This window comes from Scophthalmus maximus, chromosome 15 (genome assembly GCF_022379125.1).
Source record: "Scophthalmus maximus strain ysfricsl-2021 chromosome 15, ASM2237912v1, whole genome shotgun sequence".
NCBI lineage: Eukaryota > Metazoa > Chordata > Actinopteri > Pleuronectiformes > Scophthalmidae > Scophthalmus > Scophthalmus maximus.
The window spans coordinates 14895823-14921992 of record NC_061529.1 but is presented as its reverse complement, the minus strand read 5'-3'; the positions used below and the strand labels follow the sequence as shown (position 1 = coordinate 14921992).

At 45.3% G+C, this 26170-nt stretch overlaps 1 protein-coding gene and 1 long non-coding RNA gene across 2 annotated transcripts; both read right to left on the bottom strand.

Moving 5' to 3' along the window:
• Positions 1 to 6935: 6935 nt before the first annotated feature.
• Positions 6936 to 21118, bottom strand: LOC118286654. The gene is made up of 3 exons (XR_004785426.2): positions 21048 to 21118; positions 8732 to 9263; positions 6936 to 7442 (listed from the first exon to the last, which is right to left on the bottom strand). It is a non-coding gene; the product is annotated as an uncharacterized LOC118286654 (long non-coding RNA).
• Positions 21119 to 22776: 1658 nt separating this feature from the next.
• Positions 22777 to 25500, bottom strand: foxa2 (forkhead box A2). The gene is made up of 2 exons (XM_035611244.1): positions 25150 to 25500; positions 22777 to 24440 (listed from the first exon to the last, which is right to left on the bottom strand). The coding sequence occupies exons 1-2, from the start codon at positions 25219 to 25221 to the stop codon at positions 23262 to 23264; spliced, it is 1251 nt and encodes a 416-aa protein (XP_035467137.1). The 5' UTR covers positions 25222 to 25500; the 3' UTR covers positions 22777 to 23261.
• Between the last annotated feature and the right edge of the window lie 670 nt (positions 25501 to 26170).

Sequence of the window (26170 nt, the reverse complement as noted above, 5' to 3'; positions counted from 1 at the left end):
ATACAAACACAGACACGCGAGCATCACTTTTCAGTAGGAGCAGTTCCTTCATCCCCTTCCCTCATGTGTGCGGTGAAGTCCGCATATTTATGTGAGTTGTTTCTTTTTCCGACTGCCTGAGATGAGGGATCACTGATGGATGTGAGAATCTGAGGCCCCGGCTCTAAAGCTCGCCTGTCAGGAGGCATTACTGCTCCGTCTTGTGCAGGAGGACAGTTGGAATCCTTCCGCACTGAAAACCCTAATCTGCGTCTTTCAGGAGCGCGACTCCTGATGAAGTGGTCACTGGCGAGGGGAGGGAGGGGAGGGAGGGGTGGGCGGGCGATCCAGGTGACCCGTGACGTTTCACTCGCAGGTAAAGCTGCGGGACATGACATGCCCGGACACAGAGACTCCTCACTCCTCCCTCGCCTTTCACCCCTCCACCACCTCCACCTCCACCACCACCACCACCTCCACAGGAGAGTGTTTGCAGGAGAGGGATCTTAAAAGCTGTGCCCCCAGTTAAAGCTACCATCATCATTACACTAAGAGGTTGAACTGTGGCGGCGTAATGTGTGTGCTGAGTTACTCTGTCTGTTTGAATGGCCCTCAGCAGAAGTGTGTCTGCTGTTGACACTCCCCATTTAATATTGTTTGAATTTTTCATCAAGATCCCAAGCCCCGTTGCAAGAGCCTTTTGTTTTCCAGCTTGTTTGTACATTCTTTGTGTGTGTGTGTGTGTGTGTGTGTGTGTGTGTGTGTGTGTGTGTGTCTGTGTGTGTGTGTGTGTGTCTGTGCGTGTGTCTACGTGTGTTTTAGACATTTATTAACTTATAAACATTTGTTTAGCTCGCAGCTAACTTAGTATGGCTTTACATGTTTCCGCATGCATTCGGATATCAATTATTACCAGTAGTTATTTCACCAACGTATCTATTCTCCTGTTCTGGTCCATCCAGGAGGTCTGAGGTGGTCTGTGGTGGTGCATGTGGAGGGGATTCAGACTCTGGACTGGACATCCAGCTGCAGACATCCCTGGTCCCCTCTCCTCCAGTAGCTTTTGTGCAGGGGACCCTGACGCAGCCCTGAATGCAGGTCACCGCAGGTTACCGACAAAGCTCGGTGAAAGGGGGGTTTTGTGTGTGTGTCTGAAAGACGTGCACGCGATTAAAAACAGCCTGCCCTCCTGTCAATGCATCGTCATTAAAAACAGCTGGGCCGGGCTCCTGTCTGCATTCAGCCACGTGAAAGTTGATTCTCCCTTTGTGCCGCTATCTTGTCACAACTCCCCTTTTACTGCCGCCCTTTGTTGGCTGCTTTGTGCGGGCGCCATCGCGGAGGCAAAGTCAGCCTCATAAAAAGAGTTCATTTTGGATTCACTGGCCTCCGATGAACACTGGGAACTTTCCTTTTTGTGCCCTCATCCATAAATTGCTGCTCACTCACCGGGCGCTGTCAGTCTGCCTCAAAAGATTCTTTATGGAGCATTTCCTACTTCTTCCCCTGGACACGTTTTGTCAATTCACCCATGTAGGTAATCAGCCGGCTCACCCTCTGTTGATTTTTAAGGCCGCCAGGACACCAACAATTTTGGCAACAATGATAATTGAATTTATGCAAATAAGGTGTGGAGAGAGAACAAATCCGCCGGTGTGTTTTTATTTGTGCTGACAGCGTCTGATTCAGATTAATTAATCAGCTCCGAGCTCACCGGGTTGTCAGAGGAGCTTGTGGGTCCATGAGAGTGTTTTCATTTGGCTGTCAGTTATGACACATTAGAGCTTTCATTGGCTTTAGGATGAGTCCTCTGAGTCTACAGGTAAAAGTCAACACACCGGATCCCACCCATGGAGCAGCTGTCGGCCTCAATGAATCAGCTCTACCTGGGCAACCGAGCTCCAGGGGTTAATGGAGGAGGAGGAGGAGGCGGAGGAGGAGGTGGCGGATGGTCTCTCTATGAGGCACAACCTGGTCTGTGAGACGTGAGGCTTTCAGGAAGCCTTCCTTTACCTGGCCTGTCATTTTCAACCACCCCCTCATTGTTCTACCCTCTCTGTCTCTCTCTCTCTCTCTCTCGCTCTCCTTCTCCCCTGGGCCCTCTCTTCGCTCCATCCAAGGCCTATTCTGATGCCAAGAGAGCACACACAAGCAAGCAGCAACATGCATGCTCACATCTACACACACACACACACACACACACACACATAAACACACAGTCTCATAAAGACAGACACAGAACAATCACACACAATCAGAAAGTCTCTAAAGGGCTTCTCTTATCTTATCAGTATTGTCATCGCTCTATCATCCACAGCCAATCCTCTTGTCTGATTACCCAGTGACTCCAAAAAGAGGAAGTAGAATGTAGGGTGAGATGTGAAATAAGCCTATGCTTGGATAAATTAAAACAATAGGGCTTTTTTTTTTGTCATATGAATATTTTCCTAATTTTTTTTTTCAATTCGTACAACTGTGTGTCATTCGTTGTTATGTAATCATCTTGTTTGTTGCTGATTCGTGTTTAAGCTCAAACGGGCCTAATCAGTTACAAATACAAATATGTGCAGTCAATGTGTGTGTGTGTGTGTGTGTGTGTATAACTTAATCTGATCAAAGATTTTTAGACTATTTTTAGTAGTTGCTGTACCAATTCATAGTGTGCACTAATAGTTCTACATGTTCTCCTCAGTCATAAGGCAAGTACAATCAATATAGTCTTACAGTTAGACGTAAGTATCCATGAAAGTTGATATCACATTTGTTCATAATTCTTATGGTTTTGCATGACTCCCTCTGTTGTTTTATGAACATCCTTTTTTAGTCATGATGAAATCAGACTGCTGAAATGAGACGGCTAAATGTATTTAGATAATGCAAGGATCAGGAAATGACACAAGCAGCAGACGTGTGTAGATGCTGATACCAAGCCCCATTTTTTTTTTTATCCTTACTAATTCACTTTGAGACATGATAATATATCACAGGGGCTTACAGCAGCTTGTGTAAGGCAAGTATCTTTACTACATTATGGATTCGGGCGTCATAAAGAGTAAACTCATCCTCTCATCCGGCTCATTTTCTCTCCAGCTCTCGGCTCTTTTGTTCTGTCTACTTTGGCCTCTGCTGCTGCTGCTGCTGCTGCTGCTGCTGATGGAAGGGATTGTCTGGTTTTATTAATATGACAGGTGAGCCTACCCAGCTGCTACCTGAGAGAGGGAGAGAGAGAGAGAGAGAGAGAGAGACAGTGTGTGTGTGTGTGTGTGTGTGTTTGTGCGCGCGCGTGTGCGTGCCAAACAGCAGCAGCTGCCTCATACACGCAACGCACACATGGTCTCACATGAACCGGTTCACACTGGCATTATTGTGGCATATATAGACTTTTTTATTTTCTACGATGTCATTTATTTACAGGATTCTATGGCGTGAATATGGCAGCAACACATCTTGCCAAACTGGTTGGAAAGCAACAGCTGGCCAGATGCTCTCCACATGGGAACCATATTTGTGCGTTATTACCCTCATATATTACCACTCTGTTTACTTCCTGGGCTGCAAATCACCAATGTAATTTCCACTGCCCCTCTGAGATGGCCATAACATCCCTGGTCTTGTATATAACACTTTATGATTTGACTCATATGTTGGGGGTTCAATACATTCATATTGACTCAGGTAATTGAACACGAGGGACACGGGCTGTAATCATAAAGGAGGCAGGCAGACAGTTCGGTGAATAGAGCTGCACTGGAACAGAAGCATCTGGCAGGTTGGTCGACGTGGTTTTTGCTTTGAGTGGGGCGTCGGGCTGTGTGTCTGTCATTGGACTGCACTTCAGGCATGACGGCGGCAGCGCAGAGGTCTTCCACCTGAGCAGACTGCGTCGCTCCATTACCTGAGTGGACCACCACCTTGTCCACCGCGATTGTGTCTTTGTGTGTTCTTCCTCAAATGTTTTTTTGAATATTTACGTCGAATGATGTCGAGCACAGTCTCCCCTTTGCCTTGTAGTAGAGTAGCGTGCTGCCCTTTGCTGCTGTCCGCCAAGTGGACTTTTGCTTAAAGTCACATCAAGCCACATTTTTAAAAAATTTAAAAGGCCTTTGGTGCAAATTACCCTACCTGAAGTTAACAGATACAGAACTGCCTCTCAGACTAGGAGACGGGCCTATTTCATTTGCATTCTCCATGGAGTCATTAGACTAGTTGGCTGATGGACCCAAATTGGTCACCACCAACAAATCAGTTGTTGTTTGACGTGCATGTCGGAAGGACCCAATTCATCGCCACATGATTAACAATCTGGCTTTCAGGAAACTGGGTGGATTTCTGGCGTGTCAGAAATTTTGGTTGTCTGTCTTTCAGTTTGAACAATTCAATAATCAGATTTCCAACAGGGCTGCTATGAAAATAGCCATTATCCATTAACAATACAGAACTGAACTTGAGTCAAGAACAGGCAGACACCATGTTCCCTGCCCCTCCATCCAATATGATCCTCCCCCAATTTTTGTTCACAACCGGATTGCACAGAATACCGCCTTCCTTTTTCCCCCTGAATGATGACGATGCAGCCATCTTGTTGCAATAAACCTTATTGGAATTGTCACTGAGTGCGAGCAGAGAGATCCTACGTTCTGGCTGTGCAGAAGAAAGTGAAGTGTGAGTTCAAACAACGCAGAGAAAGGCAACTTCCTGTTGTATTTGTGATCTTCAATCAACTGACGGGACGAGTCGTAAAGACTTTGAGTGATGACACTTTCACCCTCCAGTTAATTAAATCATTGCTGGTACAGTACAAGTAAGAGCCAAGAGAATGTCGCTGGGCAAACTCTTTGAATGGAGGCCATCTCTGTGTGTTGATCGGCCGACCTCTGAAGGCAGCAGGTAGAATTAGCACAAAGGTCTCCTCCCCTCGAGGAGGCCGTTCCTCGCGCACCACATTTTCCATGGAGCCGAATATTTCTTCTTTGTAGGTGTGGGCCTGTCAAAAGACAAGGGGTTAATGCAGTGCATTGCTGCTTAAAGCACACTTTGCTCTTTTCAAATTTTACCATTGTGCGCTGGCGAGATCAAAAGGGCCCCTTTCAACACGTCGCGGCGTTCAATGAGCTTTCATGCCTTACCTCATTACTGGAAAACTTTTCTTTGATTGAGCCGAGGTCTGAGCGGAGTTTGGTCAGACAATGGGGCCGGACGACTTTCACCGCAACACAATGGCGGGGCAACAAAGATGTTGTCTCAAATCCCTCTCGAGATGCTGGGCCCCCACGCTTTACTGTGGCCAACAGGCCTGTGAATTACAGTAAGACCCCTAAAAGTGAGGATTTGTAACTCCTCTGATCAGACTCAGCTCACGACCAGCGGAGGCTAAATCCCTGCAGGGAGGCAGCGGCGGAGCAGGAGATGAGATGAGCTCCTCTGAATATACCTCTGCCCATGTTAAACCCTTCCTGGTAGACTGTGGAAGAATTGCAGGTTAAATTCAACTTTAAAATATGCGAATTTTAGAAGAAAAATTGTAGCACAACTGTACTTTCAGGAGGCTGTTAAAATGATTTTCATTTTTAAGGGAAAAAAATAACACACAACACTTTCTATTATAAAGAGAATATTTTATTTATGCAGTTTGTACAAAGTTGAAAAGAGTTTTTTTGTTTTTTCACTTCTGACAAAGTCCTAACATTTCATGCCGGGCCACCAATATTTTTTTCCAATCATTTTTGGGGGGAATGGAGCAAACAGAGCCCTGAGTGAATCCCTGAGCATACACACCCTTCTCTGACTCTGAGAATTAGCCTGAGAAAAAAGGAAAAAAAGTCAGACAGAAGTGGAAGGGTCTCTGTGGAAGCTACTCCTGACCTTCCGCCTTCGTCATGTTTCCATCTCCTTCCCTCACAGACACACACAACATTTTTTCTTTCCGCCAATACATACGTACATCGGCAGTATATATTTTCACTCACTCACTCCCCGTCACTCTTTCGTCTTCTGCCTCTCACTTTTACAACTTCATTTCCTCTCCTGTTGATTTAAATTGTTTGTTTTAAAGCATTTTATCATCTTCCAGGTGATAACTGCTTTATAGGCTCAGGTAATTGCAGACTGTGAAACTCCAAAGGGCCGACAGGAGACAATATAAATATTTGAGTGATGAAAAAAATAAGAATTTAATAAAAAGCTGTTCTCGTGACCTGGGGTAAGTAGAAAATTGAAAATGGAATAAACTGCACCTATTGTGAATTTTCCAGCCCCGGTAATTTTCCTTTCTTCAGCGGGGCCAGCCAGCAAGAGCCGAGCTTTTGTTCTTGTTATCGCACGTGGTTCATTTGTCTCCCAGCCGGAAAGCCATGTTAAGATAACGCCATCCTATCATCTGATTGTCTTATCAAAGTTGAGCGACACAGCCCCCCCACCCCCCCCAACCTCCAGTCGCTCCGAGCAGTCAGTCCACCAAGTGCTCCACACGTCTCCTGCTAAAGTTGGCGGGTCGAAATACATCAACAGCAGAAATAAACAGTGTTTAGTTCACACACACAAACAATTTATACGAGATGTGCGTGTCTGATGTCAGTTTGAGGGCGTCTCACCACGCCAGGCTCACGTTCGGGGCCGGGAGACTCGGGTCCCGTTTAATTTCTTACGGCCTCCTCAAGTGCAAGAGTGTGCGACCCCTTATACCGCATTTGACACCGGGGTCAGTGGAATTGCCCCACTTGAACTAAAAAGGACATTTAGTTTGGTTTGGAAAGTGAAAAAACCAGGCCACCATTAATTTGTTTGCTCTCCCACTAGTCGTGACCACAGCAAATGCCATCACCTCAAAGAAGTGGTCGGCCGTCCTCTCACTTTTATTTGTTTGTTTCTCTGGAGGGTGTGAGAAGTCGTGGAGCACGGCTGGAGCGGACATTGGACTTGTCGCGGGGGGTGGGGTGGGGCCGGTTGGGGGGGGGGGGGTGGACTCTCCAGAGGGTCAGCTTTGCGGGGAGAACGCCATTGGGATCCAGCAAACAAGTTAGCTAGTGACTGAGAAGGGGTTGGGGGTGGTGGCGGAGGAGGCGATGGTGATGGCGCTGGGAGGGGTGGGGATTCATTTAGCCAGGCATAGCTGCTCTTGTTTGTGGTTGTCCCTGACAGCGTCGGCAACGCTGCTCCAAAGCACCTGTGTTTGCTCACTAGCTTTCCCCCAATCTGCTCGAAAAATGCTGTGAGCATGTCACATGGCGGCCAGATAGCCTGGGCACCATGGGAATACAAAAGCCGGGGCTTTTAGAACAGTTAATCATTAATGGAGGTCTCTCTTTTGTTCCCATTCAGCTCCGCGCTGACAGAGGCTTTGATATTACATATGGCGGACAGGTCAGACGCAGATATGGCCAAGTACATCGACAGGAAAGTGCTTTTGCGTCTGCCCGACGCAGGGTGAGGAAAGTGGACGGGGGGGGGGGGGCCAGCGTGTGCATCTTTGGAGGAGAGGGAGAACACACACAGGTCAATTTCGCACAAGATGTAATGTTCTTTTTTCTGGTAATATTGCACTTGTATCGCGGCTCTTCACCGGTAAAAGTTAATATGTGACAATCAATATACGGCGATTGTTCGTAAAAGCTCAATAAGTTCGCTCATGTGAGTTTCACAAGGAATCCTGAACGATAAATATTCCTGATTAAACCACCGTCACTGATTGGCAGGACGGCAATAAACAGAGCAGGTCTTCCCTGGGACGGGAGGCCAATTTACCAGCCCCGCAATTAATTAACATGCCCTAATCTCAGTTTGCTCTCCATCTTGAACTGTCAATGAGAAGTTCAGGACTCATTTCACGCCTGTCAAAGTGGGCTTTGGAACAGGAGGGGATGGGGAGAAAGGCAATGCATGAACTTGCTTTCACAAAGCTGGGCCAGATCTATCTAAAGGGGAGATTAGGTTTACACAGCCACATTCTTATTAAGCACTAAAAGGGTCAGAGACAAACTCTTATCTCCCATTTACCTCAGCGTGCCAATGGTTCTTTATTGAAAGTTAGTCTCGACCCCGCCCTGCCCTCCCCAGTGCTAATAATACTGTATGGGACTTGGAGCGGAGAGTGGGACCACAAACATTTACGGCTGAAAAATGCGGCACAAGAGCGGGGCAAAGTGGCCACTCAACGCAGGATGCTCGGTGCGCCGAGGTTCAATCATTAACGCAGCACTTTAAGTGATATCTGCTCTCTCGCTCGGCGTAGAAGTCAAAAGATAAATGAAGGTTGTGTTTCGGGGGGAGGAGGGGGGGGGGGGGGGGGGGTCATGAGAAACTCCAACTTAGGTGCTTTAGCAAACATACCAACCCACACATGGGTTTCTTTTGAGACGTTTTGTTGCCAGTTCTCATGTGAGAGTTTCGCCCAGACAACACGTCCTCAAGCTGGCCAACAATGGCCAAGTGTTGTGTTTGAGTTCATGTCAGAGTGACTGAATTCTATGGAAACACCTCAACCTCTCTACCATCAAATATACTAGCTTCTCATATTTGTCTTACACTTCCTTGTTCATCTATGAATAACTGGTGCGTGCATAATGAAATGGTTTTCTCCGTGAAATCGACTGAAACCCAAACCTAAATAGCATTTTCGACATTTTAAGCATCAAAAATAGAGATATACATGATTGTCTTCTCATTGTCACGTAACATAATGCGGACACTCTTAACGTTTCATACGCTCTTCGTCATGTGGGAGCGTCGCGCAGCCATAAATCCTTATTTTCCTTACGTGCAGCTTGACTTCACCACAGTGTGTTTATTTGCTAACCCTGGTCACCGATGATAAGGGCCCCCGGCGTCCCCAAACTGTAGCTCGCAATCGCTCTTCGTGACAGCACGCCCATGTTTCCGCCAAACACATCTGCTCTGTGCAGCCCACAATAAGAGGAAAAATAAAGAACAAAACATAGGTGCCAATAAATCCCCCGTCCCAGGCAATAAGGAAATAAATTAGGTTGAACACAGTCAAAGGATGGGTTTAACAAGTGTGTGCTTCAAACAAAAGTTCCTGTTTCAGGAGGGAAGGTGCATGGGTGATGGATGGCTTGGCAAACATAGCTGACATACCTGGCCAATGCCATGGGCCGGTCACAACCCAGGACTGAGAGGGACATTGTGCGAGTGTTTGAGTGTGTGTGTGTGTGTGTGTGTGTGTGTGTGTGTGTGTGCAGCTCTTCAGCAGCTATCCCTCTTCCCTCTGAGGCTTCATCTGCGTCCTCTCCTCCACTCGGCCCGTGGGGATCACTTCAGTCAGCAGAGCCCTGTTTGACAGAGACACAGCCTCCACATGAATTCCCATCGTCCTATTTATTTGATGTGCAGTTCTACTAGGACGCCGTCGATCCGTCCTCGGGGAGGCCGCATCTCAAAACACTCAAATAGTCTGGGTGCGGCGATAAGCACGGGGGCCGGAATTATACTCCCAAATTTACCAAATCCTCACAGAGCGTCGGTCCAATGCATTTTAAGACACATACACAGAGACACAACTGCCAGAGGATACGGACTGGGAAATTGCAGCAACTTCTGTTGTACAATTTTTTTTATAAATATATTTCTATTTGCACAATGTAAAAGGTAAATGGGGGAAAAATGTTAATATTGGAAAAGAAAAAAAATGCTCTTTTCCCCCCATGCGTGCAGTTTGTAGCGTTTGAGACGGGTCATTGCAGTCTGGTGGATGAGTGGGAGACCTTTATGGGGAACACCCAGGAATGTTTAGTTAACTCGCCCGTCGCATTCAAGCATGTGTGTCAAAGGTGTTTACAGGGTGTTGACATTCACACTCTGGCAGAGAGGTAGTGTGAATGGCACGGCCATGTCTGACTGTCTGAGCTGGGCCCTGAAAGTGTTCGACACGATTAATACGAAACAAACATTTTGCTGCCAAAATGTTCCGGTGTTGAACACTGTTTAAAATCACTCCCGCAATTCACTCCTGTAATTCATTTTTGATGGAATCCAATATCCATGCAACAAAAAAAAATTGTTTGGCTGAAAAGCACAAAATAGATATTTTACTTTTAAAATTCATGTAATTATAAATCATGAAAATCTAGAGGAATAAAGAGGATATTTAAATTTTTTTGGATGTTTTGTCTGTATTTGTTTTTTGTGGTAGTTTTTTCTGCTTCATTTTTTTCCCCAAAGAAATATTCTTAAATTAATAAATCTGAATGAAAAATACATGTATACTTAATTGTGTTTTTCACATCATAATTCATTTATTTTTTTTCACGTTTGTTTTGCAAATTATTTTGCCCCTGAAATAAATTGCAGCCTGTTGTTTTCAAAATGTATAGATTTCCGATACGAGACAATTTTTTGTGATCAATAATATTAACCAGGAAAAATCCATATCCAGTTACATATTGTTTTTATTAAATTTTCCTCAACAGTTAAATAAAATCACAAGTTAAAAGATAATTATTGAGCTCTTTTTAATACCCTTAGACAAATATTATTTTAATTATACCTTTTACAGATGTTCAAATTCAATCCATGTTGTTCATGCGGTTGCAAAATAAACAAAATGCAATTGCTCTGACAGTAAGAAAAATAATACGGTGACATGTGATATCACTGCATTAGCTTGATCGTGTGCGGTTTGATTTCCCTTCATGTAATGGCTCAGCAATAAAAACACAATTATCCAGTCATATATCGGTGAAAGGGCAAACACAAGATGTGTAAATATAAATGTTTAATGGTTTGTCCCAACAAAACAGAAGAAGTCAGGAATCGTCATGTTTTATTATAAATATGATTTCTGGTCATGAACAGAGGGGAAAAATATTAGAATGCCATAAATGTTATATTTTCTTTAAAAAAAGCTAAATACTGATCACATGATCATTTTAGAATATGATGAAAAAAATGATCGCTTACAGTACATTTTGTCTGATTTAAATCAGCTTTACAGCGTGAGTAAATGCCAGTATTTAAGTAACATGCAAGGTTACAAATGCCCTCTCTGGAGGTTTCCCTTACTTCTGATGGGCTAAGGTCTGTCTGTCTGTCATTCGGTCTGTCTGCCTGTCTGTCTGCCTGTCTGCCTGTCCGCCCATGTGACCACCCACTGAGAAGTTTGGAACGTGAACTGAGCACCTCTAACTTCCTCCTGTCAGCTTCATACTGACCCACAGGTGACAAAACACCTAAACTGTCACAGTGCCTCTACATCCAATTACTTGGAGTCACATCACACACTTAAATTTAGCCCAACACACACACACACACACACACACACACATCTCATCGCTGCAGGTATCACTCAGACCACTGCTGTTTAAGGTAATTGGAGGAGTGTTGTAAGTTTCCTCTATGACTCACACGTCTCTCTTTTCTCCACCCATGAATGCTGGAAGATTGTGGGTCGCAGTGAACTTCGAAAACCGGGAGCCCTCTCAACTCATAAATTACACGGCCGCGGACAACCTTAAGCGGTGTTGAAATGCCTCGAACAGAGCTTTATTTCAGCGTCGGTGGAGCGCGACGCTGGGAGCACCGCCCCACAAGGAGCCTGGGCTCTCACACAGGCACAAACGAGACGGCCATTTATCGCCGCCATACCTGAAGTCTGACATGCTGGCAAAACGCTGAGGGTGCACCAAGGGGTGGACGGGAAAAACAAGCACTTACTGTTTCTCAATGATGTTTCTCTTTGAGGTATCGCTTCCGTAACAGGGTCATACGCGGTTTTTGTGTGCGTGCGTGTGCCTGTGTGTGTGTGTGTGTGTGTGTGTGTGTGTGTGTGTGCGTGCGTGTGTGATTAGGGCCCTTCTGAATTAAGTCTTGTCTTAAATGTGAAAAATGTCTGCGTCAAACAAAAGGGCTGTCCTTCCTGGGACCTGTCTTGGCACAGCTACTGGCACTTTGAAATCTGATCTGCCAGATTAAGAGCTTAGCTATTACAATAAACCACTGTGGAATCATCGTGGGTTGTGTTTTCACTGTGGTGGAAGAAGAGCAGTTATCCTGTCGTTTCTTTGAGTGCAAAAGCCGCTTGTAACCGATTGTCCCTCTCTTCAAATACATTACAACTATATATATTCGCATATATGTATATATCTATAGATATATACATATTGAGTGGTTATACTAATTTCGACAGTGAGAATGCAACCCAATTATTCTCCTTTTTTTCAAAGGTTTTTCTTTACAACATCATATTGTGTAGAAATCATCCTCAGTCTGACCACCCAGGGGGTCCCTGACACCACAACCTTTACAGAGGGGGATGGGTGTGTGTGTGTGTGTGTGTGTGTGTGTGTGTGTGTGTGTGTGCGTGTGCGTGTGTGTGGGTGTGTTTGTGTTTGGGCAAGTGTCTGCTCCAAATGCATGAATATGCTCCTTCATCTCATGTGTATTGATCCTCCGGTGACATCCCCGCCACTCTTGTTTATTTGTTTGTTTGTTTCAGACACATTTACTATTGTTATTTTCATTCCCGGCAGACTTCAACCCCGCTACTTCCATTTCCTGCCACGCAGACAACATTACATGTATTGAGTGCGAATACACATCCAGCAGAGAACTGGTCAATGTAAATGCAAACACAAACCAACAAACCAAAACAAAAGAGCACAATATGGATCGTTCTCCGGGCCAGAGCCACTACACTTGCCGTGTTTGCCCTCTCTTCTGGCTGGAGTTGCCATTAGGTCATATAATGACTGCCTCTCATTTCGTTCTCAAGAGCCCTCAGAAGCTTTCTGCCTTTGGCTGGAAAAGTACATCTTTGTTGCGATCTCCTCCCTATTTAATTCCTCTTAAGCACACATTTTGATATTCCTCACTCTCCAAAACCCGGCGCTTCTCTCATTTTCATTCGTATGGAAACTGCTCTCAAATGAAAATTCGGTGTCGGCCCGGGGCAAAAAAGAAAAGAAAAGGGAAGGGAAAAGAAAGCTGTTGGGTTTTCGTTATCGCAGTGTGTGCTTGACTTGTGCTGCCTCCTCTAAGAAGAGAAGAGGGGTCAGCCGCGATTCCCCCTCCCCGCCTGCCACCCTGCCATTTATAGCAAAGTGGTAGCGATTCAATGCCTAAACGGGTACACATGCAAAGGTGAACCGAGATACACGCGCGATAGCCCGTTCAATTAGACAACACCGTCGTGGCAGGCAGAATGTGGACAGATAAATGACCATACAGTATGGTGTACAATGGGAATTAAAAGTATAGGGCAGCTGGGCTCTTATCTGGCCGGGGAAGAAGAAACCAGGCAACAAAGGGAGGCCTAAGACTAAGAGGCTTGATGCATGGGAAAGCCATGGGCCGGCCATTGTGGCTGCCCTTCTGCTGAGCAAATAGTCCAAACTGTTCATTCCCCATCTCCCATTCTCTCGCCGGTACATTGTTTGTGTCCTTGCATTTCATTCTGACTGGGGAAGATTGCTCTCAGGGCCAGTGAGCAAACAGTCCAGAAAAGAGCCAGCTATCTCCTGCCGTTCCCAGGAGAACTAGCATTTTTATTTCAGCTCCAAGCTGTCAAAGGATTGGAGAGTTTACGTCAGGATCCTGAATTAATTGCTTTAAGCCTTGGGGCCGACGCCGGCGTTTTTATCACCAAATGTTCGGTAAAATGTTTCCTCGCAAATTATGCGCCCGACCCCGCCCCGCCCCGCGCACCATTGCCTGTCTCGGTCGCCAAACATTTGGTATTGGATACATACAGGATGAGTTTCTGCAACACAAATGATGTGTTTAGTTGTTGTGACAGCACAATGGTGTGAATAGTGATGGGGCTATAGGACGGCTGTCAAGGATTTGGTGCAATGAAGGCAAACAGCAAACTTTTGTGTGTTTGTGTGCGTGTGTGTGTGTGTGTGTGTGTGCTGTTTTTTTCCCCCCCTGTCCCTCTCCATGACGGTAGGTACACGAGCCAAGCTTGGCAGTAAAATGAATAAGCTTACAGATGCCTCAATAAACCATAGCTGTTCAGACATTTGGTGGACGGAGCTTCAAAGGCTCCAAACTGTCCCCTGAACTGCCAAAGTGACTTCAGAACCGTCTGTCATCCACATAACACTCCTGTGCCACTGCCCGATAACTATACACAGTATAACATACATTTGCGTTTGCTAAACAATACACTGTTTGTATGCAAGCCGGGTAACCAACCTAGCTCCATTTAGCAACAACTTCAGGATCTTAAACTCACAGTTTTACAACAAACTTTGTCCTACATTTCCTAAAAGGCGCTAAACAAAGTCACACAGTCGATACTGTTGACAACTTTTGGCTGATCACACACTTTCCAATCCAGTTCGTCAATCCCAGACATCCCACTTTTTTTGAGTAAGAGTATTGCTGCAGGGTTTGTTTTTTTTATAAATATCATCCTGCTGGCATATCTGGACGCTCTGCTTTCATTCCCGGTGACTCTTACACCAACGGGGCCAAAAACTACACAGGGACGTGGCGGTCCAACAGTTCCAGCCTCCAGAGCCGCACGTCAACAACTGAACCTGGAGCCGCCATCTGGACTTTTCTTTACTCAAATGCGTCTGACGGCATAGTGGACCGTCACATTTGCATCTCAAAAGACATTCGTCAGATTTCACAGTGAAGCCTGTTGTGCTGGGCTATTTGTATACATGAGCCCTTTGACACACTACCTGTCATTCGCCCGGTGCGAGCTCCAATACAAGGTGGCGAAGCTCTGATCTTCAAAACGGACAGGGAGTTGTGCTTGGAAACATATGGTACAATACTACATTTCGCTTCATATGACAATTTTGCATATGAAAAAATGTCAATGGGAAATTTGCATCGGAACAAAAACGCAACTGTCACTGTCACCGTGAGCTCAAACAATGGTTATCTGTAACAAGTCTGAACCCACACGGCAGATTCAACTGTACCCGAGGCCCTTCACGAATACTTTATGATGTGCCATGCGTGCACCTTTGCCACCATATTGTCCTTCTGTCGGGGGCACTTCAAGATAAGGGCGGTCCCAGCTCGGACCAATAAATATGCCAGTTGACTCCTTAATCTGAAGGGACGTTAAGTGACAAACGGCGCGATGTTTTCTGTCAGCGTCAAGCAGGCGAGGGTTAAATAGTGTGTATCAAGGGACTACTCTGCAGTGGGGAAAACATCCTTCACCGGGATCTGCTCAACAGCCCTGTAGACATCGCCCGGCTCCCCTCCGTCCTTCAGCCGAGCATCAGCCTTCCCATTATAAATGCCACAGCCATTTATATGGGATTAAATTGGGGATTAATTTGATTCAAGTCCGGGTATGGGAATTCATTAGTGGGCTGAAAGTGGCGCTATACATGGGGAGAATTTAATTTGAACCCCCCCCCCCTCAAGGGAAGCACTGTGGGGCATTGGGGCTGTGTTGAAACGGAGGTCTTAAAGACAAGGGGGGGGGGGGGGTGTTGTTCAGATTCAGACACTAAGGTGGCGCTTTATTGCGTGTTGATGGGTTGTTATCAAATTAAGAGCGGCAATGCTATTAGGCGGGAGAGTCCTGAAGTAGAACAGAGAGAGACGGGCTTACCTTCAGGGAGAGAAGGCTCACCCTCACATCTGGCCTTGTCTATCTGCACGGATCAAGAAGAGTTCTCCGCGAGGAAGTAAATACGCGGGGTTTCTTTCTCCACACAGATTTTGGCTCACACTCATGTCGTATTGAAATGAGCACATTATTTGAATGTCAGTGATTCTCATGAATGTTGAAATGGCATATCCGTTGCCGCCATTTCCGACAAGCCGCGCGGTGTAAAGGAAAGGCATTAAGTTCAGCTCTGATGCAGATTACAGAATTCACCCCTGCAGAACACCGCCCTGGCATTCGCTAAATTGGACAAGTCCCTTTGTACGATGGCCTATCACAGTGCACGTATCTGTATGAGGGAACATATGCAGGACAAAATATTCCGTAGTTTGTTATTCCGAGGACAGCACCGGGGGCACCGGGCTTGTTTGCCTTTGCTGGGAGAGGAGATTGGATTGGGGGTTTAAATGAATCGCTGGCGCACCACGTTTATAGGTTTCATTAACTTTTAATGAGTTGGGTGTCCTTCGCCGCGATTGGCTGGCAAGGCGTTGCACTCACTTCCTGGAACTGCAGCCGAGGGGGAAGTGAGGAGATATCGCTGTATGTTCCACGTTATGGGCCATGTGGTGCTGAATGTGCCACCGTGGGTGGAAACGGTTCAGCAAAAGAAAAGAAAAGAAATATGTATATATACATATATATATATATATGTATATATATATAATGTGGTACTTTTCCAAAAGCAGAAGCCTTCGATATCCATCCATCAGCCCTGGCAACTGCTGAATCTAAAACCTGAGGGTGTGCCTCGAGGGGAATAAAGAAACCTTGGAAGATCAATCACGGCCAAGCAGGCGTCCCTTTACCACAGCTGACTGACATATCGCTTTATGGTAGCTTTGCGAACAAGGTTTGATCTCAAACACAGCCATGTCGCCCACTGGGAAATGCCTGAGGAATTACCAAAGCGGGGGCTGGAAACATGAGCGCGTGCATGCGTGCACACCGCAGTCAACCCAGGCAATACCCGACTTCATATTTTTGAGCATCTTTAATCTCCATCCAATATAGTGTCTTTCTACCTGGTTGATCGCACATATATTGCGTCTTGCATGGAGGGTTTTTCTCAAGCTTATCTCCCCCTCCTCAGAGTCCCACTTCAGCTGTCGAGACAAAACGAAGGCTTTGACTGTCATCGCCATTTTATTCCCATCACACTGACTTAAGGAAAGTTCCTCGTCAGAGATTTACATCATCTCCATTCGCCTTGACTTTTGTTCCCCACCTCCCCCAATGCAACCTGTTACTCCGGTGAGTTGGGGGGGGGCGCTTCCCTTCCATCTGCACCATGACCGAGCTGTGTTGCAATACTTTACGAAGATAAACACGGACCATCCATCCACTTCCAGGCATATAAAAGCCGCAGGGTAGTGAGAGGCACCCCGTGCTGGCCTGAATGGATCGCCTCTAGGTCACTGAACGTCCCACCAGCTGCTGCCTCACAGTACTCAATGGGCATTGTTGATGGACCTCTCTCTCTCTCTCTCTCTCCTTCTCCATCTCTGTCTCTCTCTCTCCCTTTCTCTCTCTCGGGACATGAAGGAGTCCTGCACTGGAATGTCACAGAGTCGTGTCAGAAGAGTGCAGACAAATCACAGTCATCGGCCGCATTCTCACCCTGTCCATCCTGCCATCCTGCCCTCACTTTCTGTCTCTCTCTCTCTCTCTCTCTCTCTCTGTAACACACACTTACACGTCTCCTTCTCTTCATCACAACAGAGAACCATAACCTGGCCGTCACACATCTATAGATTTTGAAAATAACAGCCCCATTAGTCAGTATCTTACGTTTCTTTTCTTTTTTCATCTTTCGTATACTGGTAGAAATGGAAATGTTGTATTTTGTAAAAATCTGCCTGTAGATGTTAAAACAGGAAATAGTCACATTTTCGGTGTGAACAGTAGAGGATGACAGAAAAATATGAGCAGAGTACGTATGACTCTGGTTAACATCTGTAAATGTCTGATTATACTGGGAGTATATTTTCAGGATATGAGCAGAAGTTACACTTCTTCTCTCTCCTACATATTGTTCCAAGTATAATTTCTGCACGACATATGATAACCACACATTAAGTTATTAACTGCACTATTTTTAGTCATATTAAAATGATTCAAGCATTATTTACAAATGCTGACAATTTTACATTTGAAAGCTCATCCAGAAATCTATTTCGTTTCAATTCAGGAAAAAAACTGTCAAACTGTGTGTTTGTAACTTTAAATTTATGTAGAGTTTTTGGCAGTTTAGTTTTTATTTTTTTTTCTTCAGATTTTTCAACTGTTTTAATTCCCTTGGTAAAACAGAGTATAAGGAGATTATGGCTTTACCTTTGCATTTGATGCCCCAAAACAAAATGAAGCAATGTGAGCAACAGCTTCAATGCTCACAGTTTCAACTCTATTCCTAAATCATGCACAGATACATTTGCCCAATGTGCCAATTATAGTTTATTTTCTCAATTCATTCATTTTTGCTAAAAAAAAAAAAAAAGTAGTGACAGGACATATAATAATGCAGACCTTTAGGTGTATTCATATTATAACCTTGTAAACTTTGACAAAATAAATAATATGTTTTACCATTTATTTTACAACTCAGCAATGCATTTTCTCTATAATTTACATTTTAATGTTATGACCAATATATTTTCTATTTATGTCAAAAATGTGAATTCAATTTGACTGTTCACTCAACATAATTTCACAATAGGCCAATTACCAGTTAAAGGAAGAGTGATGGCTGATATTAAAGAGCAGTGTAGTAGAGGCTAAAATAATCATTCATGATCAATTATTGTATTTGAGAGACAGATTAGATTGTCATTTAAAAAAATATATATTTTCAAGATGACACACAAACACACACACACACGTTTCTTTTTATATAATGGCAGCTAATAGCCAAACTGATTTATTCGGTGAATATAAGTGCGGAGAAAATTGGAGACACATACGGTCGATGGACGGACGGGACGACGCGGGACGACGCTGCGTGACACCGGGACGGACGGGGCCGCCCGCTGAGAAAACCATGGGTGGCTTTGAGTTTTGACTTCGTGGGCCCTTTAATATACTGAGGGACGGCAGTTTGCCTTGCTAAGATATGGGATTAGGAGTATTGCTGGTGAAAGGGGAGTTAAGTCGGGCTAGTGTGGACGGTCCCTCCCCTGCAAAAGGCTGAGACAGAATTACAGCTTGTTGGACCGGTGTCCCGCTGTCGCCCTGGAGACAGATCTACTTGGGTGTTCCAGTCCGCGGGCTGCAGCGGCGCGGAGCCTCTCTAGGTGCAGCAGACACCCTGCTGTATGCAACACCACGCGACTCCCGGAGATCACTGCACCTGATTTGATCGTATGCAGACACGAGCCATTACTCCTGATTATTTTTTTTGTGTTTAGGCCCATGCGGGAGCATCCTGCACAGGCACGGGCTCATCTAATAGGCCTGCTGCTAATGGAAACCCCACTATAGTTCTCCAACAATTTATATCTCTTGTAATCGTTATTTCAAATATCTTGCATGCGTAAAAAATGCTGCCAATGACGGCACCCACGCGCGCTGCTATATTCAGCTGACGCCCATGGGTGGATGCGCATGTGGCTTATTGAGTCATTGAAAATTGAGGCCCAAACTCGCCGAGGCATTAAAATACATTGCTGCGGGGAAAACGTCTCACTTAGGAGGTCTGGGACAATTAGAAGGTGTTAAAAGGCATGAATAGAAACAGGGGTAAATCGCTTGTTATATTACAATACTGGTCAAATAAGAAGCTGAAATATGATTAACAGATTTCTGTCTGTGATTTTTTTTAAATTTTTTATGAATGCATCATATTAGATTTCCCGGTCACCGACCTGCAGCCAAAGCCCCAGACTCCCTCCCTCCCTCCCGCTGCCAACGACACGTCTGAAAGCGCCGCGGGTTTGTGAGAAAAGCGCTCCACGGCTCCCAGGGCCTTAATCAAGAAACATGCAAATGCGTCCGAACAAGAAATGCAGAGAAATCAGGTTAGCGGGGTAAAAAAAAAGAAAAAGAAAAAAGAGGGGGATCAACAGGCCGGACCGTCCTTTATTCAGTTGCTATAACAACAGATGTGCTCGTCTATGATGGCGCGGCCAGGAGCTGCAGAGGTACAAGGCTGCATCCTCCCTGATGGAAAAGTTGGGAGACTGTGGGGGGGGGGGGGGGGGCTAAGGTGCAGCGATGTGGCCTCGGCGAACCTTTGTCCGTCTGTACAGATTGAGGTCGGTTACCTTTGAACCGGCAAAGCTCCGAGAGGCCAGTCCCCATCTCAGGGAGCGGCGGAGGGGGCTCGACTGCAGCAGAGCCGCATCTGGATACAGCTGTTTAATGTCGGCAGACGGAGTCTGTGGAGAGCTTTCGATATAATTAAGATTTATTGTTTATTAAAAAACGGCCTACTGAATATTATTTCAGAATTAGTGTTGCTGTTTTCATTATTATTAGCTATTATTATACTCTTGTTATTATTATTATGATTATTATTAATGTTTTCATTGTTTGTATTATTATAAGTAATAGCAGTAGTTCATTACTATTATTATTAGTAATAGTAGTAGTGTTATTGTCATTATTATTATTACATTTTGTTTTTAATAGTCTACGATTAAAGGGTTATCAATAAGCATCACCATCAGACTATGAATTTAAAATGGGCGTTATAGAGTTCCCATTTCAAAACAAGAAATAACATGTTTTGGCTCTTATACTTTCAATTATTAAAATCGCCATCGCATCACAGTCACGTTTTATTTAGAATATATTAAACAATAACTAGTCAATAAAAAAAATAAAAACAAAACTTCGATCAATTTGTTTAGGCAGCAAAGCTCGTTTTCATGGCATCAGTGCAGAAACAATGATATCGATCGGCAGCACACTGCAAAAAATATCCGTCTGGACGAGTCTCATATTATTTCACTGAGCAGGTGAAAAGATTCGCTTACTAACAATATGCATTTTGCATATTTTCTCGACACTGATGGTGTGTTACTACCCTGAGACATGTTTTTACCAGCACTGGAAAAAAACAACAACAACTGGAACTATCTCATCCACTTCAAAAAAAAAAAAAGTTTTCAATAATTTCCAAAGATGGTCTACTTTTTTTGCAGTGCAGCAGGATCCCTCTCCATCACGCATGCAGCTCAAAGACACGGAAACCTGAAGCAGCCTCACAACCGCACAAGCCGCAGATCAGCCCTCAGCTTTTGCACCACCCCGTCGTGAAATCCAATACGTCTTCTTTTTCTCATGAATTTCGGATATCAGCCTCTCTCTCTCTCCCCCCCCCCCCTCCATCACACTCCCCCCTTCTGTCATACATGTCCGAGAGAGGCCATCAAGCCTGCCTCTCCCTCCCGGTATAAAATTTAAAAAAAAAAGAGTAAAGTGTCCTAAAAGAAAATACAAGAGTGAGAGCGTTATAGAAAAATAAATGCTTTCATACCTGTGCAAAATAGCCGGTGCTTGTTGCTGGCAAGCCGCACAGGAGCCCATTGTAGAGGCTCAACCCGCTGCCTTCTGCAAAGGGCTCCAGACATCACGGCATTTATTTGAGCTCAAACTCTGTCACTGTTGACTTTAGCACAAAGCAAAGATTTCACTGCCCCGCTAGTTAAAAAAAAAAAAATGATTATTTTACAGAGATATCGATCAGTGTGCTATAAAAAAAAAGAAAAGAAATCAGCTTAGCATTATATGTCTAAAATGAATAGAACGAAATTTAATGTCTGTGTAAATTGACAGAGCCCCGCGCAAAGTTTACACTCGTGCAATTTGGTTTGTGTGTACTCTTCCTATATGCGGGCATAGCCCGCACTCCATTGTTTACTGGCGTTGTTTATTCGCAGATCACGCTGTTTAAAGTGCGATCTGTAAAAGAGGGTCTGGAGAATAAACGCACACTTTAGGCCCCCGACGTGTTCAAGGAGGCGAAGGGGGCGTCGGAGCAGAGATGTGCCCGAACTCCCCTGCGTGGCCTTGGATGTGAGCTGAGGAGACATGAGGAGAGGTTTGGGGAGGAGGTGTGTGTGTGTGGGGGGGGGGTCCTTCGATTCATCTGGACGACAACTAGCCTATCTTATCTAACAAGAGGGGAGGGTCCGGCTACTTTAAAAATAGGGGAGAAGACAATGGACCCCCAGATTGTGGGGAGAGAAGTTAGAGCAGCGCACTGAGGCGGCTCTGTTCCCAAATCAGCCTCCTCTTTCTCCTGCGCCACGGGAGGCTGTTTAATGGGACAATGACACTTAATCTTCGTCACCGATCTCAACTTTTTTTGGTGTGTGTTTGTGTGTGTGTGTGTGTGTGTGTGTGTGTGTGTGTGTGTGAGAGAGAGAGAGAGAGAGAGAGAGAGAGTTTGTGTGGCAGGGAGTTTGAGTGACATTTTCGATCAATTTATATGTGAGTGGGGAATTCAAAAATGATCGAAAATACTCACACACTTGTCGTTTGACCAACTCGCCGTGCATGTAAGCATAACATCGAAAGTGTGTGTGTGTGTGTGTGTGTGTGTATTTGGGTTGATAGCAGGATGTCAGCTTCTGCAGAAAAGCCTCGTTTTTGGAGTGTGATTTATTTATTTATTTTTTCTTTGGAAGATTTTTTCTGTCCCAAATATTACAAAGCGACTGATGTGTTGGATAAACTTTTCCCACCCCCTTTATAAATATCCCAATTTATGTCTGGGATTAATGAGAGTGTGTTGCTTTTGTTTACATGTTCTGAAGACAAACGGGGAGCATTGTACTCAGTGTTGTCCAACAAATCTATTAATCCCTGCTGAAAATATGCCTCTTGCTATAACGGCACATTGATGCCCAGAATTAAAATGAATTTATCAACTAAGGTGGGATGCGTCCCTGTTATTCTGTCATGATGTCATGTCATGATTAGCTGTATTTTTGTAAATAGTTGTATCTTCCTCTTCACGAATATAATTAATTTTTCATGTTTAATGTATTTAATGTAGACTAATCAAAATTGATGTTTGTATTTCATGTGAAATATTCGTGCTTATAATTATTTGTTATATCAATTATACTTTAAAGTTCAAACACGGTTGCTCTTGAGGCCATTTAATTGCTGAGAGGTTACTGCAGTAGCATAATAATAATAATAATAAAAATAAGAATGAGAATAATGAGAATAATAAATAACGGTCCAACACCATCATGTTCAGGAAACAAAACCAATAACACTTTAATATAGATTCTGTTCTTGTCACTACAAGAATACACATATACGAGCCATAAATAGGAATTACACAAATGATTGAAGAAAAAATCCTGCGAGGCATTAAAATTCACTGAGGAATCCAGGTATGCGGATGTGGGCTATTTTACAGCAAGTCTGTGGTTTGTCTTTGGGGATCCATTCCTGAAGCCGACCTCTGAACAGATCTCGTCACATTATCATCACTTTAAATCATCATCATCATCATCATCATCATCATCATTTTAATTATTATCGTCAACACCCCTTCCTCGGAATAATTAGGCTACTAACAAACTCGACAACTAAAACGGTGGGAAACATCAAAAAATATCTGAAATACATATTGTACACAAACTCTATATTTTTTTTTTTTCTCTTTACAAATGTACAAATTGAGAGGGGGAAAGAAAAAGTCCACGTGGGATCGCGGGGCGCGGCGGAGAGTTTATGAGGAGTTCATGATTGGCCTGGAATAGACGCCTTGGTAGTACGTTGTGTCGGGTATGGATGACGGATCCAGGCCGGCCTTCCCCGCCATGGAGCCCATGGACAGGGCCCCGGTCATCGGGGAGCCGTAGCCGGAGTAGTGCATCACCTGCTCGTAAGTCTTTAGGTCCATTTTGTGATGCTGCTGCTCCGACGACATGAGGTTGTTGATGGAGAACGGGTGGTTGAAGGAGTAGTGGTGCTCCGGCTTCAGGTGCGCGTCGTGGCCGAGCACCGAGTGATGCTGCGACATGAGGTGCTGCCCCTGCGACACCGGCGAGGCGGCGGCGTGCTCCGGGCTCAGGGCCTGGCTCGCCTTCATGTCCGACAGGGACCTCTTGTGCTCGCCGGCGGAGGAGTTGGAGTGCGGCGACTCGTTGCCGTTGCAGCTCTCGGAGCTGCTGTTGGAGGAGCCGCCGTCCCCCGCCTTGCGCCCGCCGCCGTCCTTCGGCCCGACCTTCTTGTCGCACTTGAAGCGCTTCTGCCTGCGCAGGTAGCAGCCGTTCTCGAACATGTTGCCGGAGTCCGGGTGGAGAGTCCAAAAGGAGCCCTTGCCCGGCTTATCCGGCGACCGGGGCACCTTGAGGAAGCAGTCATTGAACGACAGCGAGTGGCGAATGGAGTTCTGCCAGCGCTGCTGGTTCTGTCGGTAAAAAGGGAAGAGGTCCATTATCCACTGGTAGATCTCGGCCAGCGTCAGCATCTTGCTGGGAGACTGCTGGATGGCCATGGTGATGAGGGAGATGTACGAGTACGGGGGCTTGGCGTGCGTGTAGCTCCTGCGGTAGGTCTTGGGGTCTCGGGACCGGTTGATGTTGGACTGTCCGTATATGGGGCTCATGGCGTTCATGGTGTTGTAGGAGCTCAGCGCGTTCATGGACGCGGGCTGCGCGGTCATGGGACTCATGCTGGGGCTCAGCGCTGCGCTCATGGCCGTCATGCCCGCGCCCATGCCGTTCATGGCCCCGGTGCCCGGCGACATGCCGGTCATGGAGGGGCTCATGCCCGTGTTGACGTACGACATGTTCATGGAGTTGGCCGCCATGTTGGCGGTGGTGCCCATGCCGGACATGCTCATGTAGGTGTTCATCGAGTTCATTCCCAGGCCCGTGTTCATGTTGCCAACCGAGGTGTAACACTGTGGGTGAGGGAGAGAGGCACTCGTCAGTGTCATGGCACAAGCATTTCACTCATTCATTTTTAAACACAACTGCAACTGCTTAACAAAAAAAACAAAAACAACAACAAATAAAAAAACAGATTATTACTATTTATCTTTCAATAACGTGAAATCCTCTCAAATGTGCACTGGTCGTTCAAGGTTGAAAATAGTTTGAGAATCAAAAACAAAAGCTGGATGTGTCCAACAATGCGTGCGCCTAATGACACACGTTAAAGTCAATTGAGCAAAAACAATCCAGTAAAAAATGTCGACACCTGTAATACGACTGTATATGCTCAAACAACAAACAGCGACCGCAGCACGAATATTAGAATCAATCTCCGTTTGAGGAAAAAAATATCAAAGAGCCCGGGGGGTGTTTGTAGAGGGGAAACGTGAGGGGGGAAAAATAATCTGATTTAGTAAAAATGGATTTATGAAATTATAATCCGAGGGAAAAAAGTCGCCCCCCTCCTTCCCTCCCTCTCTCCCCCCTCTACATGTCAAGCAACTTTGTTAGGATAGTGCGCCGCGCGGAGATGGGGGAGGATTTGGAGGCGCCTCAAGTCAATATTTGATCACAAAGTTAATATTATCTCAGGGCTAATATTGAGTTGTATAAAATGGGATCGGCTTTAGACAGGGGGGGAGAAAAAATATATATATATATATTTAAGGTACCCACCTCGGGCTCTGCGTAGTAGGTGCTCCAGTCGGTGTGTTCGTGTCCTTCCATTTTAACTGCTCCAAGCATCATGGAGGACTTTTCACGAAGCGTCTCCCAGCAGAGGAAAAGCCGAAAGTCTCCCTAATAGCAGGCGACTTGGGACCAGCGCGCGTGTTCTGTTTCGGCTCCGTCGGCGTGTCCAGGTACGTCGAGGACTGGCGCATGTGTTGTCTTACGGAGCCAGCCGCGAGACGCGTCTGTGCGGTGACTGGAGTTCAAATGACGCTCCGAGCTGCCTGTTAGCGCTGTGATATAGCTCTGTGCGCCAGGCAAGCCTCCAATCCCTACTTCTACGCCTTGGGCCCTATTTGAATAATCTCCTCGCACCTAGATGTGAGACTCCTCAAGCTTTCCCCCCACCCCCGTCGCTGCCCCCCCCCCCTCCCCCTCACACACACACACACCCCCTCAGCCCCCCACCTCAACAACCCCAATTGTACACCTGCGCTGCCTGAAAGGAAGAGTTTCATATGAAAAGCTTCATTATAACCTGATCGTATTGTATTTTGGGTAAAAGAAAAAAAAAAGAAAAGAACAATAAAAAGGAATGTGTTGCGCTCTTCCTCGGTGTGCCTTTCTTTACACACATCCTCAAGCAGCGCAACGCGTTTGTTCCACTTCGTCTGAGCTGAAATCATAATCCATTTGTATTGCCTATAGCCTATAGCTATATTTATATATTTATTTTACACCAATAACATCACAGGTGAATAAGGTTGCGACGTTTAGAAGTTAAACACACGCATGGGGACACATCTTTAAATGAAATGCAAATGAAACCATTCACTGTGTAAAACGAATTATATTTCTGACAATAACACTACCGGGGCTGTTTGTGCTGCTATATGCATCCAAACGTGTTCAGCTTGTCCACAGATTTAGAATTAGGGCCTGGTTATATATATTTTTTTCTATCAACGCACAGATGGTCTGATCGCTGGGCCTGCGTGAATACATGTAATGTTGCATGTGATCCATT

Bases quoted from the DNA above. Each gene is read 5' to 3' on its own strand.
- foxa2 (XM_035611244.1), bottom strand. From the start codon at position 25,221: ATGATGCTTGGAGCAGTTAAAATGGAAGGACACGAACACACCGACTGG. The intron at 24,441-25,149 runs GTGGGTACCTTA...CCTCACCCACAG, and splicing joins CCTACTACGCAGAGCCCGAG to TGTTACACCTCGGTTGGCAA.